Source organism: Heteronotia binoei, chromosome 1 (genome assembly GCF_032191835.1).
Source record: "Heteronotia binoei isolate CCM8104 ecotype False Entrance Well chromosome 1, APGP_CSIRO_Hbin_v1, whole genome shotgun sequence".
NCBI lineage: Eukaryota > Metazoa > Chordata > Lepidosauria > Squamata > Gekkonidae > Heteronotia > Heteronotia binoei.
Window position 1 is genome coordinate 220,121,636 of NC_083223.1, and position 18,204 is coordinate 220,139,839.

At 49.8% G+C, this 18,204-nt stretch overlaps 1 protein-coding gene across 1 annotated transcript in view; it reads left to right on the forward strand.

Moving 5' to 3' along the window:
- The first annotated feature begins 3,008 nt into the window (after positions 1-3,008).
- Positions 3,009-18,204, forward strand: part of LOC132577999 (rho-related GTP-binding protein RhoQ) — a 51,720-nt gene continuing 36,524 nt past the window's right edge. Inside the window, exons 1-2 of the mRNA XM_060247801.1 lie at positions 3,009-3,810; positions 4,494-4,552. Of these exons, the coding sequence (XP_060103784.1) occupies positions 3,666-3,810; positions 4,494-4,552 (204 nt within the window). The 5' untranslated portion in view covers positions 3,009-3,665. The remainder of the gene's footprint in view (positions 3,811-4,493; positions 4,553-18,204) is intronic.

Consider the following 18,204-nt stretch of genomic DNA (forward strand, 5'->3'; position numbering starts at 1 on the left):
TATGTCTGCAACAACAGTATGATGAACAGAAAAGTTTAATCCAGTAAAAATGGAAGGAAAGAAAGAAAGAGAAAGGGAAGGAAAGGAAAGGAAAGGAAAGGAAAGGAAAGGAAAAGAAAAGAAAAGAAAGACATGGAAAGAAAAAACATAAACATAAGAGGAGCCATGTTGGATCAGGCCAGTGGACTATACAGATCAAAATTCCCTCATACAATGTCCAAAAAGCACCAGAATGTCCACCAGTGGGGCCAGGACACTAGAAGCCCTCCCACTGTGGCTTCCCCGCCTCCCAGCACCAAGAAAACAGACAGAGCATCACTTGCAAGGAAAGAAAGGGCGGGGAGGGCAAAGGGGAAAAAAGCGTTCCTCACCATCAGATGACCCCAGCCAGCAAAAATTCTGCCCAGGGGTCGTTTGGTAAAAAAAAAATAGCTACTAGAATGCCCACTCCCCGCCCCTCCCGGCTGAAAAAAACTCACACACCCTTTTTTGCTGCCCAGGTCTTTCGGGGAAATCTCTGGAAAAGAATGAACTGCAAGGCATATGAAAGCTCATAACCTGAAGAACACTTCATGGGTCTAAAGTGCCAGTGGATGATAGCTTTTCTCTCAAACACTGGGAGCGGGGGAGAGGGAAGGAGAGGCAGTCCAGCTCCTCTCTGCACAACACAGAGATGGGGTGGGGCTAGCTTTGGCTTTTCTTGTGACCTGGTAGTGAAGCTTCCGTGGCCGGTACTGGGTCATGACCCTGCAAATGGGAAACACTGCTCTGTGGTATTATACCATATTGAAGTCCCTCCCTTCCTCAAACCCTGCCCTCCTCAGTCTCCCCCCCCCCCCCCAATCTCCAGCTATTTTCCATCCCTAGCTTCATCTCCTTTTTGTCCTTTTCCGTGAGGAGCACCAAATGCTGCACTCTTGTGAGGAAAGGAGAGGGAAGTTGCCACTCAGACTCAGTGGTGGTGGCAACTGATGGGAAACTGAGTCAAAGAGGGAGAGAGTGAGTGATTTATCTTCTCCCTGGATCAGCAGCAATGCAGTGATATCTCTTTAGGGGGAAATAGGTGGTAAAGCATCCTCAGCAACAGGGGCCATAAAGTGACAGGGAAAATGGTGTCAGTCTAGACCTGAGTTCACGTCCTGCTGTACCAAGAAGTTTGTTGGGTGACCTGGGTGTGTGGGGGTAGGTATTTGTGAATTTCCTGCATTGTGCAAGGGGTTGGACTAGATCAGGGGTCCCCAACACCTGGTCCATGGACCAGTACCAGTTCATGGCCTGTTAGCAACCGGGCTGTGAGTTGTATAATTATTTCATTATATATTACAATGTAGTAATAATAATAATAAGACAACGACATTGGATTTATATCCTGCCCTGCTCTCAAAATCTCAGTTTCTCACAATCTCCTTTATCTTCCTCCCCTACAACAGACACCCTGTGAGGTGGGTGGGGCTGAGAGAGCTCTCCCCAGAAGCCACCCTTCCAAGGACAACTCTGCGACGTTATCACTTAGGGGTGTACTCACTTTTGTTGCCAGCAGTTTAGACATTAATGGCTGTGTGTTGCGTAATTTTGAGGGGACAGCACATTTACACTGTTATACAAGCTGTAGGCTCACTACTTTACATTGTAGCCAAGTGTCATTTCTTCAGTGTTGTCACATGAAAAGAATATACTTAAATATTTACAAAATGTGAGGGGGTGTACTTACTTCTGTGACATACTGTATATCCCACATTCTCCAGAATCAGCATAAGGTGGAAGGTTCACAACAGATGCCTTTTAATATGGTGTGTATCACTTGTGAATATTATTAATACAGGACAGCCGCTAAAACCACTGCAGTGCAGTTAAGCAGGATTGCCAGGTCTCTGACTTTGGCCCCAGGCTCAGGTTTTGGAGCTCATATTCTCAAGGCAACAGGCTGAAATCTTAGGACCATCAGCTAGCGTGAATGGCTGTTGTGTTTTCGTGCTTGCAGAAACTGCTGCATGGGCAGATCGGTGATGGCAGGCAATAATCTGGCACTTATCAACTCAACTATATTTTATGTTTAGCACATGGTTCCATGCTTTTGGAAAAAAAATGTGTATGTGTCATTTCAAAGCCTCATGATTATGAGTGCACACATTCCTAGATGCCATATGGTACAATTTCTAGTTGTGTATGGAAGCATGGCTGTTAACATTGCTGTAGAATGTGGCTTCAACAAGCCCTGCCATCAGGGTTTTGGATGCTGGGGACCTGCCAGGCCTAGAATGCAGTGGAGGACGTATCTGGATACAGGGTTGTCTGCTCTGGGTTGGGAAATTACCTGGAAATTTGGGGGGCAGAGTTTGGGGAGGGCAAAGTGTGGGGAAGGACTTCAGTAGAGTATAATGCTTTGGAGTCCTCCCTTCCCAAGCAGCTGTGGTCTCCGGGAGAACTGATTTTGGCTGTCTGGAGATTAAATGTAATAGTTGATCTCCAGTCACCACCTGGAGGCTGGCAACCCCACTGCAGCTTCCAATTCAGCCCCTGGGACAGCTTTGTGCTACTCATCACACACCATAACGCTAGTGACTTGGTCGGATTGTTGTGGTGATAATAGAGAGGAAACTCCAGAAATGTAGTCCTGAGCTCCCCAGGGTGAATGTAAAAATGATAGATTCAAAGATGAGACACAAACAATTTTTAATGTCAGTTCCTCTCGCTGTTTTAATTCAGGAACACTTGTGGGTAGTTTCAGAGTTTAGTTTTACATTCCTACAGATTATCTCTTCCTTCACTTCATTTTAATTTATTAAAAATGTTTCCATACATGTCTCTTTTTTACACTTTATCCAAAGTATCCCTCTTCCCAGCAAACTAACGAAATCACGTTGCTAGAATAATATTTATCTATCGATCTTATTCCCCCCGTCACACACACCCGCTGCAAAATCCACAGGAAACATGTTCCGTTATTAGTATTTATTGATTACATCATCCAAGTCAAGGGGAGGAGGCGGTTTCCAAAAGCTGTGAACGTTTCTCAGTGCTGTAGGCTCTTTGGAGACAAGCCCTGAGCGACTCTTTAGCTATTTGGCGTTGCTCCTCCTTTTCTCCTCTCAAGCTAGTCTGAGGTTGCAGGGCTGGCTCCCCCTCCCTTCCCTATTTTGGAGAAGTGGTGTCTGAAGCCTGGACAAACGGGGGGAGGGGAAGCCGGAAAGTAAAGTGGGACCGCACTTGCTCTGCTGTGCAACCGGGCCTGGCTTTCTCCTCTCCTCCGTGGGGTTTACACAGCACATGGGAAGCAGTTTGGAATCCTGGAGGCGAAGGACGAAAGTGGTGCGGGGTTTGCTGCTCAAAGTTCCCGTTCCGCCCGGGCGGCCAGTCTTATGAGACACTGTGTCATCGTGCCCAGCTGGGGCGAGCGGGAGGAAAATCCCTGAGAGCCAAATTTGGCATTGGACCGGGGGGGTGGGGGGAGGAGAAGAAATGCCATCTTCAGTGATTTGCGGCGTCTGCTGAAAGCGACCGAGCGAGCCCCGCCGGCCGCAGACGCTACTACGCTCCTGGTTGGGTAATGTACAAGAATAGTCTTCTTCACCGCTCGGCTCGTGAACCCTTTTTATTCTGTTTGATATCGACATATATAGACGTATTTTTCCCCCCCCAAAAATGACGATCTGCTTGGAAGCATCATGGCCAATGGGACGGGGGCGACAGTCATGCTGAAATGCGTGGTGGTCGGAGACGGAGCGGTGGGCAAAACTTGCCTGCTCATGAGCTATGCCAACGACGCCTTCCCGGAGGAGTATGTGCCCACTGTCTTTGACCATTACGCAGGTAAGAAAGATGGGCCGTGGTGGTGGTGTGGGGAGACGTGTCTGGCTGGGAAGTGCTGAGTAAGTGCAGTGCCGCTCGCCCCCCCCCCCCCCGCAAGCAACGCAGGAACTTCAGCAAAAACTTTGCTATTTCCAGTCCTCCTCTTTTCACCCTCCTTTCCTTTTCTCATTGCCACCTGACGTGGCCTTCTGTACAGTGCCTGGATTCGCGCCCTTCCTTGTTACCCCTGTCACCCCTTTTGCAAAAGCCAAGCTGCTCGAAAGAACTGGATGGAACGCTTGTCAGTCCATGCAGTTGTATTGGGTTGGGGGGGGGGGGCGTCGTTCTGATTTGACTGGGAGAGAGCGAGAGGAGATGTGGGCTGACTGGATATATATCCCAAATTGTGGTAGGCAAACACTCACACAGAGGACATATTTTGTTGCATCCACTGCCTTGACGGCCATTCTTCTGTTACCAAAAGTGCTTTGGGAAAACTGTTTTGCACAGAGGCAGGCAGCTGTTTCACTCTGTACCTCCCTTTCGTTGGACGTCTGTGTTTTTTATGATTATTGTTGAGTCTGGCAGAGTAATTGAAACCACTCCCGCTGCTGCTTCATGGTGGAGGGAAAGAGAGTGAGCAAGAGAGAAGGAGAGCTTCTCTGGGGTGCCCGGCTTCATTTTCTCTCTGCTTTGTTTTGCAGTCAGCGTGACTGTTGGTGGCAAGCAATATCTCCTTGGGTTGTATGACACTGCGGGACAGGTAAGGACTTCTCTGATCCAACACCTTCAGAGAGGCAGATCAGGTCCTTTTTTAGAGAGAGAGAGAGAGAGAAAAGATCAGCATATGGTGTTTTCCAAAGCTTTAGCTCTTTTCATGATTACTTGTGCACACTGTGAATTATTCAAAGATGTCTGTTTATGTTGAGGAGTCTCCCTACAGCTGCTTGCCATAAGCACCTCGTTGGCTGCCTTGTCACACAGACACTTGGTGGGGGGAAAGCTTCTTCCCAGAGCTGCTCCCCCATCCCAATTTTTAAAAGAAACGATAAAAGCACTTCCTTTAATGTCCTGATCAAACTCCTATCCCACAGTGAAAACAACCAGCCACGAGACACTTTATTTTTAGTTCTAAGTGGCTGGGTCCTCTTTTGAGTTCTGCCTTGCTCCTCATTGGTGAATGGGCAACACGAACCACCAGCTCTGATTGGTGAATAATGGCATCATCTAATGTTATGGGAAGGCATTTTGTCTGACTGTGTGTTTATTGCAGCCCAGGGAAGCATCACTTTCTATCCTGAAATCATCGTTGGAGTCAAAACATTTGCAAAGAAATGACTGAATAGTTCTAGAGCACAGCAGACAAGGGTGCAAGCACATCTGCTCAGGCAAGAAAGGAAATCCCAAATTTCTGCTCTCGCTTCCAGATCAGACATAATGAGCAAGAATAACAAACTCCAACTCTGGGCTTGCCAGTTTTTGCATTATTTTAGACATAGCAGTGCCTGGCTTTTGTAGCACTCTGTCAGTAGATTAGTATAGTCTCATGCCAGGGTGCTTTAAATACAGATGTTCTCATCAAAGAGGTAGAGCTCTGAAGTGGCCCAAGTAAAATGTATCTGAAAAACCAGTTACACATTTCTCTGATGCCTGTATTTTATAGAAAGATCTACATCAATTGATGTCACCAAATATAGTTCAGCCTAGTTTATCTGAATAATATAGGAGAAATAAGCAAATGTTCAGATGAACAAAAGTTCTCTTTGTGTGAACCCTTAATACAAAGGAGTTTCAATTAAAACAATGTGCGGTTTAAATACAATGTTGTTGGTCTTTTTAAAAAAATAATGATCAGATTATGTGGAATTAAATACTGATTAAAAATTCAGGAGGCAAACATTAAAAATAATGAGGTAGTTGTTTTCTTTTGTTGTCTAAACCTTAATGGCTTACATTGCAGTTGTACCCTCAAACTTTTCCTCATTGTCATACATGCTATAAACTGTCAGAGTTTCATTAGCTAGAACATTAAATAAACATGGGGGGAAAGCAGTAGGACATTCAGCAAAATTGCAAGAATCTGCAGGTCTTAATTAGGCACTTCAGAAGAACACATGGGAAGAAAGACTCTTCCAACTCATAAAAACCCCCCATGGGTGGCAATTGCTTGAAGTCATACTACGAAATGTTCTGAATGGCCTTCACAGGGTATGCTGTTAGGAAATCTGTGTGCTATAGTAGCTGGACCTTCAAGGACTCATACTGGGTGTTTACAAGAGGAGCCTTTATCAGTGGTAGAGCACATGCTTTAGGCATGTAAGGTCTCAGCTTAACTCTCCAGCAACACTAGTTCAAAAGGATGTTGGTAAAGCTCACTAGCTGAGGCCTTGACGAGATGTTAGTAAAACAATTTCAAGCTCCGTGAACTGATGGTCAGTATGGCACACCTTCCTTGGTTTGTGACAGTTGATGTAATAAAAGGTTTGTTAGTATCTTAGTACAGTAAGCTGTGCCTGTAGGTGTATGTAGTGTACTGAGAGACGAGTCGTGGTGAAGGCATAAGTATTTAATAGCTAGCACACTACCGAACTGGTTAACACGCGGTCGGGTCCGCTAATATATACAAGCATCCCGGAACATCCCCTTTGCTGGCCAGCCCAATCCTGGCCAGTTGAACTTCCCGCCCTTGGAGCTGATTGGGGTGGCTTTCCCGCGCTGCGCAAGGCGACCCGCGGGCGGCTCGGGTTGCGCGGCGCTGTGCTGATTCCAATACTCTACACTCCTCCCCTCCTAGTTTAAACTACATAATCCTGTAGGTACGTTGGTGCCCTGCGTTCCCGGGTTGATCTCCTCGGGGTTGCTATTGGTGTGGAGCCCGACCCAGCTGCGGGTGGCTCCGTTTCTGGCGGTGGATGGTCCGGGTCGGGTAGCGGCTCTGGTACGGGTTCCGCGGCCCCGGGGACCTCGTATATGGGCTGTTCTTGAGTCGGCGGGGCCCCTTCTGGGGACTCCGTTTCCGGTAGTTCCCTGATGCCGGCTGCCTCCGGCTCTTCGGGCAGGGTGCGGCGGCGCAGCTGATCGATGTGTCGCCGCAGTACTTGGCCCCCTGCTGTGGTCACTTCGTAGGATCGGGAGCCGGTTACTCTCAGGACCCTCCCGGCTACCCACTCCGGGCCGCTTGCGAAGTTTTTCGCGTACACCGGGTCGCCCGGAAAGAATCCCCTTACTGCCTCGCGAACCTCGGGGGACCCGCGGACCTCCGGCGCCCTGTCCGGGTGGAGCCTATCTAACCGGGTGGTCAGTTTCCTCCCCATGAGCAGCTCGGCGGGGCTGAAACCAGTTGTGGGGTTTGGGGTGATCCTGTTGTGGAACAGGAACGCGGAGAGGCGGTGGTCCCAATCCCCCTGGACAATGCGCCCTAGGGCTTCCTTGGTGGTCCGCACCATCCGCTCCGCCTGGCCGTTGGTGGCTGGATGGAAGGGAGCGGATCTTATGTGCCTTATCAGGTACCTCTCGGTGAACTCTCGGAATTCCCGGGAGGTGAAGGCCGTGCCGTTGTCCGTCACTAGGGTGTCAGGGATCCCGTGTGTGCAGAGAACCCTTCTGAGCGCCCGGACGGCTGCCGCGGTGGAGGTCGAGGTGACCGGGATCACCTCCAACCATTTTGTGTGAGCATCTACCAGTATAAAGAAGAGTTGCCCCTGATGCGGCCCCGCGAAGTCTAAATGGAGGCGGGACCACGGCCGCCCGTTTGACTCCCACCTGTGGACCGGGGCGGACGGCGGATTGGGCCTGGACTCCTGGCAGGGTTGGCACCTCCTAACCCACCCCTCTATTTCCTCGTCCATGCCTGGCCACCACACGTAACTCCGGGCCAGGGCTTTCATCCTCACGATGCCCGGGTGGGTCTCGTGGAGATCTTCCAACACCTGTCTGCGCAAGGGGGGGGGAACCACCACCCGGCTCCCCCAGAGTATGCACCCCTTGTGGGTCGATAGCTCGTCCTTCCTGGACGTGAATGGCCTGAATGCATCTTCCACCTTGCCCGCTGGCCACCCCCTTCCCACCCAGTCCCTGACCCGCGCTAGGATGCGGTCTCTGCCCGTAGCTCGAGCCACCTCTTCGGCGTGTAGTGGGCGCTCGGGGAGGGACTCTATAAGCATCACCCCGTGTGCCGGGGCGGGATCTGGGTCTGTGGCGGGCAGCGGCAGGCGGCTGAGGGCATCGGCGTGCCCCATTGCTTTCCCTGGGCGGTGGACCAACGTGTAGGTGTACGAGTTCAGGAACTGGTTCCACCGTAAAACCCTCTGTGAAAGGATTTGGGGGGTTTGCCGGTCGGGGGCTAGGAGGCCGAGGAGTGGCTTGTGGTCCGTGGCAATGGTGAAGCGCCTACCGTAGAGGTAGTCGTTGAACTTGTGGACTCCCGCCACGATCGCCAGGGCCTCTTTATCGATCTGGGCGTAGTTCCTCTCGGCTGGGGACAGAGTCCTGGAGTAATAGGCGACCGGCACTTCCCTCCCGTCCGGGAGTTGGTGCCCCAGGACCGCTCCCACCCCGTAGGGAGAGGCGTCGCAAGCCAGGATCAGGGGAAGGTTTTCATCGTAGTGATGAAGAACCGCGTTTGAGACTAAGAGGTCTTTGACCGCCTGGAACGCCGCGGCTTGGCGCTTTCCCCAGACCCATGGGGCTTGTTTATCGAGCAAACGGTGTAATGGTTCCGCCACCGCGGCTTTGTGCGGCAGGAATGAGTGGTAAAAATTCAACAATCCGAGAAAACTCTGTAGTTCTGCTTTGCATTTGGGGGCAGGGGCCTGGACAATGGCCTTGGTCTTGTCCGCGGTTGGGTGGATTCCCGCTGCGTCCACTGCGAAGCCCAGGAACTCCACTCGCGGAACACCCAACAAGCATTTTTCCTTTTTCACCTTCAGCCCCGCCGCCTGGAACCGTCTGAGGACCTCTCGCAGGCGGCGGCTGAACTCTCCTTCGGTGGGGGCGGCGATCAAAACGTCGTCGAAGAAGGGCTGGACTCCGGGGATCCCTTTAAGGAGAGAGTCCATTATGCTTTGGAAAATCCCCGGAGCCACGCTCACCCCGAACTGCAGCCGTTTAACCCTGAACGCCCCCCTGTGGGTCACGATTGTCTGTGCCTCTGCTGTCTTAGCGTCGACCGGCAGTTGCTGGTATGCCTGAGCTAAGTCCAGCTTCCCAAAAACCTTCGCCCCGGCTAGCGCTGCGAGGACATGGCTGACCACCGGGACTGGGTAGGGATTGTCCTGTAGAGCCTTGTTGATCGTGCACTTGTAATCAGCGCAGATCCTCACCTCCCCGTTGGGTTTTACGGGTGTCACTATAGGGGTCTCCCAGTCGGCGTATGTGACTGGCTCTAGGACGCCTTGGGCCGTGAGGCGGTCCAGTTCCGCCTCTATTTTCGGTTTTAGGGCGAACGGGACGCGTCTCGCCTTGAGCCTTATGGGCCGGACCGTTGGGTCGATCGGTAGGGTGATGGGCGGCCCCTTGTAGCTCCCCAGGGACCCGTCGAAGACCTCTGGGAACTCCCGGCAGACCCCGTCGAAATTGCTGGTCCGCATGTGGTCTACCCCCACTAGCTGGATTCCCAGAGGCTGGAACCAAGCCAGCCCTAGGAGTGTGGTCAGTTGGCGCTTGACCACCAGGATGTCTAGGGGTCCTCTAAAACTCCCTCGTTCCACGTTCACCCGGGCCCACCCCACGATGTGTACCGGGTTTTTTTGAAAGTCCCTTAATACGAAGTCCGCTGGCCTCGTATGGAGGCGGCGGCGGGGGCATAGTCTCTTGAGGGTTTCCTCCGAAATGATCGAGATGGAGGAACCCGAGTCTACTTCCATGAGGCATGGGGCGCCCTCGATCAGGACCGACATTTTGACCTTGTCGGGGGCTGCAAGGGGCAGGTTCAGTACCTGTAGACTGGTGGAAGCCGTCGTGTAGGCATCCAAGGAGTCGTGATGCGCTGACGGTTGGCGGCGGCTGTTTTTGGCCCGGCAAGCCCGGGCGATGTGGCCCGTCTTCCCACAGCTGCGGCAGTCCAGGTGGCGGTACGGGCAGTCCCTTCGCTCGTGGGGGTCGCCGCAGCTGGCGCACCTGGAACCGGTGGTGGCGGTGGGCCTCTCCGTTGCTCGTGGCCTCGCGGGGGCCCGTGTGTCGGTTCTTTGCGGTCGTCGGAGCTGGAACGCGTCTCCCTCTGCTCGGACCTCTGGCTCTGCTTCACCCTGGTGTACTGCCTCCCCGCGTTGCTGGCCGTACGCCTTGGTGGCCCTCTCAAACGCCGTCGCCTCGTTGAAGGCTTGTTGTAGGGTGAGCTCTTCTTTTGCGAAGAGCTTCTGTTGCAGCCGTTCGTCTCGGAGGCCCCAGACGAAACGGTCCCTCAGGGCTTCGTCCCTCTTATCAAAACTGCAGTTCCCGGCGATTTGCCGAAGTGCCGCCAGGTAGACCGCCGCTGTCTCCCCCGACTTCTGGTCCCTCTTGTGGAAGAGGAATCGGCGGGCGACGATGGAGGGTTGGGGCGCAAAGTGGCCCGTGAGGAGTCTCACGATCTCCCCGTAGGATCTCTCGGTCAGCCTTTCTGGAGCGGAGAGGTTTCGTGCGATTTCGAAAGTCTCTTCCCCACAGACGCTCAGCAGGACGTCTCTCTTCCGGTCATCATCAGTGATCAAGTTCGCCCTCAGGTAGCACTCGACCCGTTCGGTGTAGGTCTCCCATCTCTCGGGGTGCTCTGGGTTGAATTCAGCAAGGTGGCCCGTCGTTACGCTAGAGTTCGCCATGGTGGCGGCGGGCTGCTCGGTCGTCGGTCTCTCACCTTCCTCGTCTCCGGCCAGGCTGGTTCCCCGCGGGGTGGCCTGGCCTAGCTAGATCCCATCCTCGTCGCCAGTGTAGTGTACTGAGAGACGAGTCGTGGTGAAGGCATAAGTATTTAATAGCTAGCACACTACCGAACTGGTTAACACGCGGTCGGGTCCGCTAATATATACAAGCATCCCGGAACATCCCCTTTGCTGGCCAGCCCAATCCTGGCCAGTTGAACTTCCCGCCCTTGGAGCTGATTGGGGTGGCTTTCCCGCGCTGCGCAAGGCGACCCGCGGGCGGCTCGGGTTGCGCGGCGCTGTGCTGATTCCAATACTCTACAGTGTAGATATGAGAGTGAGGCTTTGGAGGTAGGTTTGTTGGTAACCTTCTGTGGCTGGAGTGCTCAACCTTGAGTCAGCCATAGCTCTGGCAGAGGTTGTCCTTGGAAGGGCAGCTGCTGTAAGACCTCTCTCAGCCCCACCTATCTCACCGGGTGTTTGTTGTGGACATCGGGGGTGGGGGTGGGGGAAGTATAGGAGATTTTGACCACTCTGACTCCGAGATTCAGAGTATAGAGCAGGATATAAATCCAATATATTCTTAGCCCCTTCTTGGTTGACATCAGGCCCCAAGTTTTTCTGTTCAACTTGTCTGCTTTCAGTCTGGCCTCCTAAACCTCTCCTGTTGCCTTTGGTTAAAGTGATCTGATTGTGCTCTGTTTTATTTGCTAATGTTATACCATTGACTTATACATTTTCTGCTGCTTAATTTTTTCCCATTCATTTTAATGGTGATGGTTACTGACTTTTACTGTATATATGATTTTAATGGTATTCATGTAAGCACTTTGGATAACTTCTTTGGGAAAAGTGGGATACAGATAAATTAAGGGGCTAGAAATAGTGTAGTCCATGATCAAAACAGGTATCATGGAACTCCCTCAGCCTTTAAAGGGTTGTGGCCATGTAGGAAGGGGAGAGGTGATGTACCCCTTGAACTTCTGCTCAGTTTTGCTAATTCAAACGTGGTTCTCCATGCTATTATTAGCAGTTTTAAAGGAGAACAGACAGGTTCTTTTAAAAGAACAGAAAATGCACGGTTTTTTTTGTAATATCTTTTATTAGGACTCAACCAAAGTGTTAAAAAATATAATGCAAGCTTTTTGAACTCACCAAAATTCTTAAATCAGGCTGCAAGTTACAAATTTTTTTTAAAGGGAGGAAAAAAGCAGATTTTCCCAGATAACTTTAGACCTGGTTTTGCTAGTGTTCTTTGTTTTGAGTTTCACAAACTTGTCATTTCTACCCTTTAAAACTGCTAGTGCAGGAAATTTGATTTCTGTTCCTGAAATCAAGTTGAAGCGGGCTTAAACCTCCTCTTCCCTTCTGGGCAGCCCTGATTTGCATTTCTGCTGTGTATGCAAATTACCTTTCTGTAATAGCTGGTCTTAAAGGTGCCACTGGACTCAAACTTTGTTGTGCTGTTTCAGACCAACATGGCTACCCACCTGTTTCTTTCAAATCTGTTTAGGCCTTCAGTTGAACTGTTAAAATTGGCCCAATGTTGTGCTGGACCTCCCTCTGGCCTCCTGTCCTGGGATTGTTATTTTGAAAAAAGAAAGAAGGCAAGGCAGAACAGGGCCTTATAGACAGGAGGAACCATTAAAAGGACTGTGACATCACCATCCTGTTGTCTTTGAATAATAGTTGATTATTGGATGGAGGGCCTGAGGGCCTGTGGCTTGGCCTGAGGTCATTTAGCGAGTTTGTGGCTTCCCACTCACAGACTATACATTTCATCATTAGACTTCACTTGCTTTTCCGATGTCCATCTGATGTCTTACCAGCATATGACAGCAGAAAAGAAAACTCATATTTTCATTGTATGGGTTGAAATGAGAGACTGATCCGTGTGTGTACACTCTTAAAATTACAGTATATCTTCAGTCATTAGGAGTCAGGAGTCCTGGGAGACGTACACATGGCAGCCCTTTCCTGTAGAACTCCCATTGTTGCTGTATGTTCCAGTGTGGCACAGAAGCACCAGGGCTTCCAGGTGGTAGGTTTCCCCACATTTTCCTGTCCAGTCCTAGGGTTGCCAACATCCAAGTGGTATAAACAAAAAGCCAATGCATGAGCAATCCAAGCCATCTGTTAAAGAAATGTTTTGAGAAGTGGGTGTATAGAAATGATGCTTTGAGAGCAATTTGTAAACATTGTTATTCGGCTTGTGAAAAAGCTTTGTATAGCGGAACGTGGATCCTCTAGCTGGCAACCACGTGAAGGAAACTTATTATTTGGAACCGAATCCTGCACATTGACTCCTAGTGCCTTCAATTTTGGTGCCTTCGGGACTTTGGGAAAAGAGAAGTGATTTTCATGAGTCACACAGGAAGAACTTATTAATTGTTGCTTTAAGAGACACTGGACTTTGTGAATTTGCTATGAAACTATAAGAATGTTTTTAAATGCTGTTATGCTTATTTAATAGAAATATTTTCCCAGTCAATTACAAAGTCTGTTTTGTGGGCACAGTTTTTCTTTCCTAACATCCAGGTGGTGGCTGGAGATCTCTTGGAATTACAACTGGTCTCCAGACAACAGAGATCTGTTCCCCTGGAGAAAATGGCTGTTTGGAAGCTGTTCTGTATGGCATAACATCCTGCTGAGGTTCCTCTCCATCCCAAACACCACCCTCCCCAAGTTACTCTCAAAAGTCTTCAGCAATTTCCTATTCCAGAGCTGCCAACCCTATCCAGTCCCCATAGTGGCTATCCCCTTTCCCCGGCTACTGGGTCTGTGCGTGTTTTTCAATAATTTTTAAACTGAAAATTGACATATTGATATACCCTTATTAATATGTGGTTTTTAAAAATCTTAAAGTCCCCTGCAGCATTTGGGGTGGGAATGGCCCCCTCAAGGACTAGAGCAGGAGACACGATTGCTGTATGGGTAGGTCTGAGAAAATCTGGACTTTACTGCCCTCACAGCAGCCTTAACAGGTTTAGCTGTGACCTTTCTGAACGCATCACAGCAAAGCAGGTTTAGGAAAATGAGAAATGGCTGGGAAGAAGCTAGGAGATGCATGCATGAAGATGCAGTGCTGTGGGGAAGTGAGGGGGCAGGTTCCCAATAGCAGCCCATCTGGGGTATTAGACCAAGTGGAAAGGGCCCTGTTCTTCAGGAACAGATGGTTTGACCCAAAGAGCTTCTCAGCTTGAGTAAACCTAGAGAGAATGAACACATTTTGCAAGTTAAAATGCTTGTCCCACAATAGAACACAAATCAAAACCACTGAGGTCAAGTGATCTGATCTTTAAGGTCACAAGACAAGTTGAAAGCCAGTCTTAGGACAAGCCAGGCTTCCTGTACAGTTTTAGATTTCTGCTCATTGTTTCCCAACTGCTGATTTTGTCATGAGGTTTTATTGCTGTGAGGCCAGGCTGGGTCAGGGCACTTACTTCTATACGTGTTCTGGGCAGGGTCCCTGACAATCAGTTACTGGCACTGTTTTTCCTTGTCCTTTTCAGCCTAAAGCCTGAGTTTTCATTTCTAACCCACATTAGGAGGTTGGAATGAAGACCTTTGCAACCTGCCATATACTTTGGGAAAGGTAGCAGTTCCCTTCGGAAAGTTATTTTTCAAAACCTTCTGTTAAAGCTGACTGCTGAGGTGGATTTATGCAGGCAGATGAGCCAGTAGCACTTTTTGTGAGTTGGTCCATGTAAGACCTGTGAAGGTGCTTAATTGACAGAAATCCCATTAACAGTCCTTGAGCCACTCTTTGCCCTTTCATGATACAGTGTGCAAATGGTACAAGTGTATAAATGTTCACCATTTTTGAAGCTGTTAATTGCTGTGGGTTTCCCCTTCTATTGTGTTTTTGGCACCATTGTTTTACTGGTTAGGGCAGTGATGATGAACCTTTTAGAGACCGAGTGCCCAAACTGCAACCCCAAACCCACTTATTTATCACTAAGTGCCAACATGGCAATTTAACCTGAATACTGAGATTTTAGTTTAGAAAAAACAACTCATAGTGAAATTAACAAACTGAAAGAACATTTGGTCTGGATAGCATTTGCTTAGGAAATCAACAAAATAGTAACAAGTCAGAATGGGAGAATGATGGTGAGAGTGTCATAAGGCAATAAATGGAGGCTGTGCATTGCTCCGTTGCTTGCAAGTCTGGGTTAAACTGAGAACGTGCCTTTCCCAGACATGCTCTTGTCCACCTAATTTACTTTTGAACATGTAACATACATTATAAACATCATTCTAGCTTGCCATTAGGAAAAAGGAATACATTAAAATATAGTGTGTTTAGTGGGAGCTGGTGGTTAGGGTGTGCAAATCAGATCTGGGAGGTCCTGATTAATATGCCCACTCTGCGCTGGCAGTTTGCTGGGAAACCTTGGACCAGTAATATACTCTGAGTTAACCCGCCTCATTGGTTTGTTGTGAGGATAAAAGAGAAGGGGAGAGTGTGTCAAACAATTTCAGTGTCCTTTTGGGGGAGGAAGGCAGGGGATACATGATGTTAGTTAAATTGATTAAAGGAGTCCACTGATTTATATGGATAAATCTGAGTCCAGCAGCACCTTAGAGAAAAGATTTTTGAGAGTCAAAGCTCCATTTTCTAATCGATGGAGTTCTTATGCTGGAAAACTTGTGCCCCCTCCCCCAAATCTTGTTGGTCTCTAAGGTGCTTCTGGGCTTGAATCTAGTTGTTCTACTATGGACCAGCACAGCTACCCTTGGAAACTTCAGGGATAGTTTGAATTGTATTAACTAGAAAGTCTGATGTGAGAAAGGAGGGCCAGTTTGGTGTAGAGGTTAAGTGCGTGGACTCTTATCTGGGAGAACTCCTCCACTTGCAGCTGCTGGAATGGCCTTGAGTCAGCCATAGCTATCACAGAGCTGTCCTTGAAAGGGCAGCTTCTGAGAGAGCTTCTCTCACCCCACCTACCTCACAGGGTGTCTGTTGTGGGGGAGGAAGATAAAGGAGATTGTGAGCTGATCTGAGACCCTGAGATTCAGAGTGAAGGGCGGGATATAAATCCAATATCATCTTTTTAAAAACTAAAACTCAAACTGCAATTCTGTGCATGTGTAGAGAGAAGGTGCCACAGTGCTCACTGTAGATTACTTCCGTGTAACCATGGAGAGCAATGAGAAAAGACTTGGGGATATTGTCTGGAGAAGGGAAGGTTGAGGGGGGAGACATGATTACTCTTTTGAAGAATTAGAAGGACTGCCACTTAGAGGAGGGCAGGGAGCTGTTCCTGCTAACAGCAGAGGAGAGGACTGGCATAGGAGAAACTTTTTAACAGTAAGAATTGTTCAACAGTGCAATTGACCCCCTCACTGGCAGTCTTTAAGCAGCGGCTGGATAAACACTTGTCAGGGATGCTCTGGAAAACCAGAACAGCAGTGCAACTGTTCAAAAACAGTTTATCAACAATTTGCCTTATGGTCCCGGTAGCTTGAAAGAGCTCTGCTCAGATACTGCTGTCAGAAACATAGTATTTCAAAGCAAGGAAGCCTGCAGTTCCTCCCATTCCACTCCTAAACCAGAGGTTATCCCGGCCGCTATTTCTGCCAGATTAGTGGGATCCAACATTTCCTGTAATGAACTCACATCCCCTCAAAAAAACATGCTTGATTCAAGGTCCTGATCTCTTCTCCCCCCCCTCCCCCCACAAATCCCCACACACCCATGCTCTCTTCTTCCCTTCAGTTTGGACCATGCCACAAGTTTTGAAATATGAAACACAACCAGGACTTGGCCACATGAAAACATGAAGGTGCCTTATACCCATCTCTCTAGTGCAGGGGTGGCCAAACTGTGGCTCAGGAGCCACATGTGGCTCTTTCACACACATAGTGTGGCTCTTGAAGCCCCCACCAGAGAAGGCATTTGTCTTTTTAAATCACTTCTTCAAGCCAAGCGAGCCAGTGACTTGGAGACTTGGAGCCGCCCTAAGCCTGCCTTGGCGGGGAGGGCGGGATAGAAATATAAAGTTATTATTATTATAGAATGCATTTAAAGTTCAAGTTGCTTTCTTTCCACCACTCCCTCCCTGCTCCCTCCCACAATCTATCTTCCTTCCTTCTCTCAGACATCTGACGTTCGTGTCTGGTGGCTCTCACACATCTGACATTTATTCTATGTGGCTCTTATGTTAAGCAAGTTTGGCCACCCCTGCCCTAGTGGATCCCGTATAACCCCCTCCCTAAAACTGCAGGAACAACTGCAAGGAATTTTCCTCTGTGTGTTGTGCTTGGGGGCTGCATTGTGGTTGCACCTCCCCCCACACGTCAGAATTCCAAAGGTGCCCACGAGCTCAAAAAGGTTGGAGTGCCCTGTTGTCTCTCTGATGGAGGCCCAGTTAGGGTTGGGATATACCTGGAGATTTGGGTGAAGGAGCCTGAGTTTGGGGAGAGGAGGAGCTTCAATGAGGTATGACTCCAGAGATTTGGGTGAAGGAGCCTGAGTTTGGGGAGAGGAGGAGCTTCAATGAGGTATGACTCCAGAGTCCACCTTCCAGAGCAACCATCTTCTCCAGGAAAACTGATCTCTTATCGCATGGAGATTTGTTGTAATCCCAGGAGGTTTCCAGCTACCACATGGGGGTTGGCAGCCCTGTTCTGCACCCATGCTCAGAAGGGTATGATGCCACAGGGTCCACCCTCCAAAGCAGATATTTTCTCCAGGCGAACTGACCTCTGTCACCTGGAGATCAGTTGTAAAAGCCAGCAACCTCCAGCTACCAGCTGGAGTGGCCAAACGGTGACTCGGGAGCTACAGATGGTTCTTTCGCAACTATTGTGTGGCTCTCGAAGCCCCCACCGCCCCATCAGCCAGCTTGGAGAAAACATTTGTTTCTTTAAATCCCTCTCCAAACCAAGCCACTCAGAGCCCTCTCTGTGGGCACGCACGCTCCCTGCCTCCCTCGTGCATGAGGCTCAGCTCCCCCCCCCCCCGTGGCCTGCCCCCCGCCTTCCCTCCCCAGAGTTGCAATGCAGCCATGTTCCATGGCCCCCCTCCTCCTAAGAGGCACGCCAAGCCATGCTGCACCAAAGCTGGACCCTACTGGCTTCGATGTGGCTGGCGCGCCTTCTAACTCTTTGAAATCGGAAGTGAGGGAGAGCGAAGCCTTCTCCTGTGCGGGCTTCAAAGAGTTAGAAGGCATGCCACCACATCAAAGCTGGTAGGGTCCAGCTTCGGCGCAGCGCGGCTCGGCACGCCTCTGAAGAGGAGGGGGGCCACGGAGCATGGGGGGAACCAAGCCTTGTGTGCGGGGGGGGGGGGGGAGAGCGTGTGTGCCCACAGAGAGGGCTCTGAGTGCCGCCTCTGGCACCCATGCCATAGGTTCATCACCACTGGGTTAGGGCTTCTTTTCCCTTTCTAGTGTGATCCAAGCTTGTCAGGGAGCATGTATGCTGATGTTACAATGCTATATAGCTGATCAGATTTGGCTGTGTAGTGATGTCACTGAAGGCAAGCAAATGAGATTTAATATGAGAGTAGTGCTTCCCAGATGTGAATGTAGATGATTCTAAACAGTTAGGTATCATATTAAACACGGTGAAG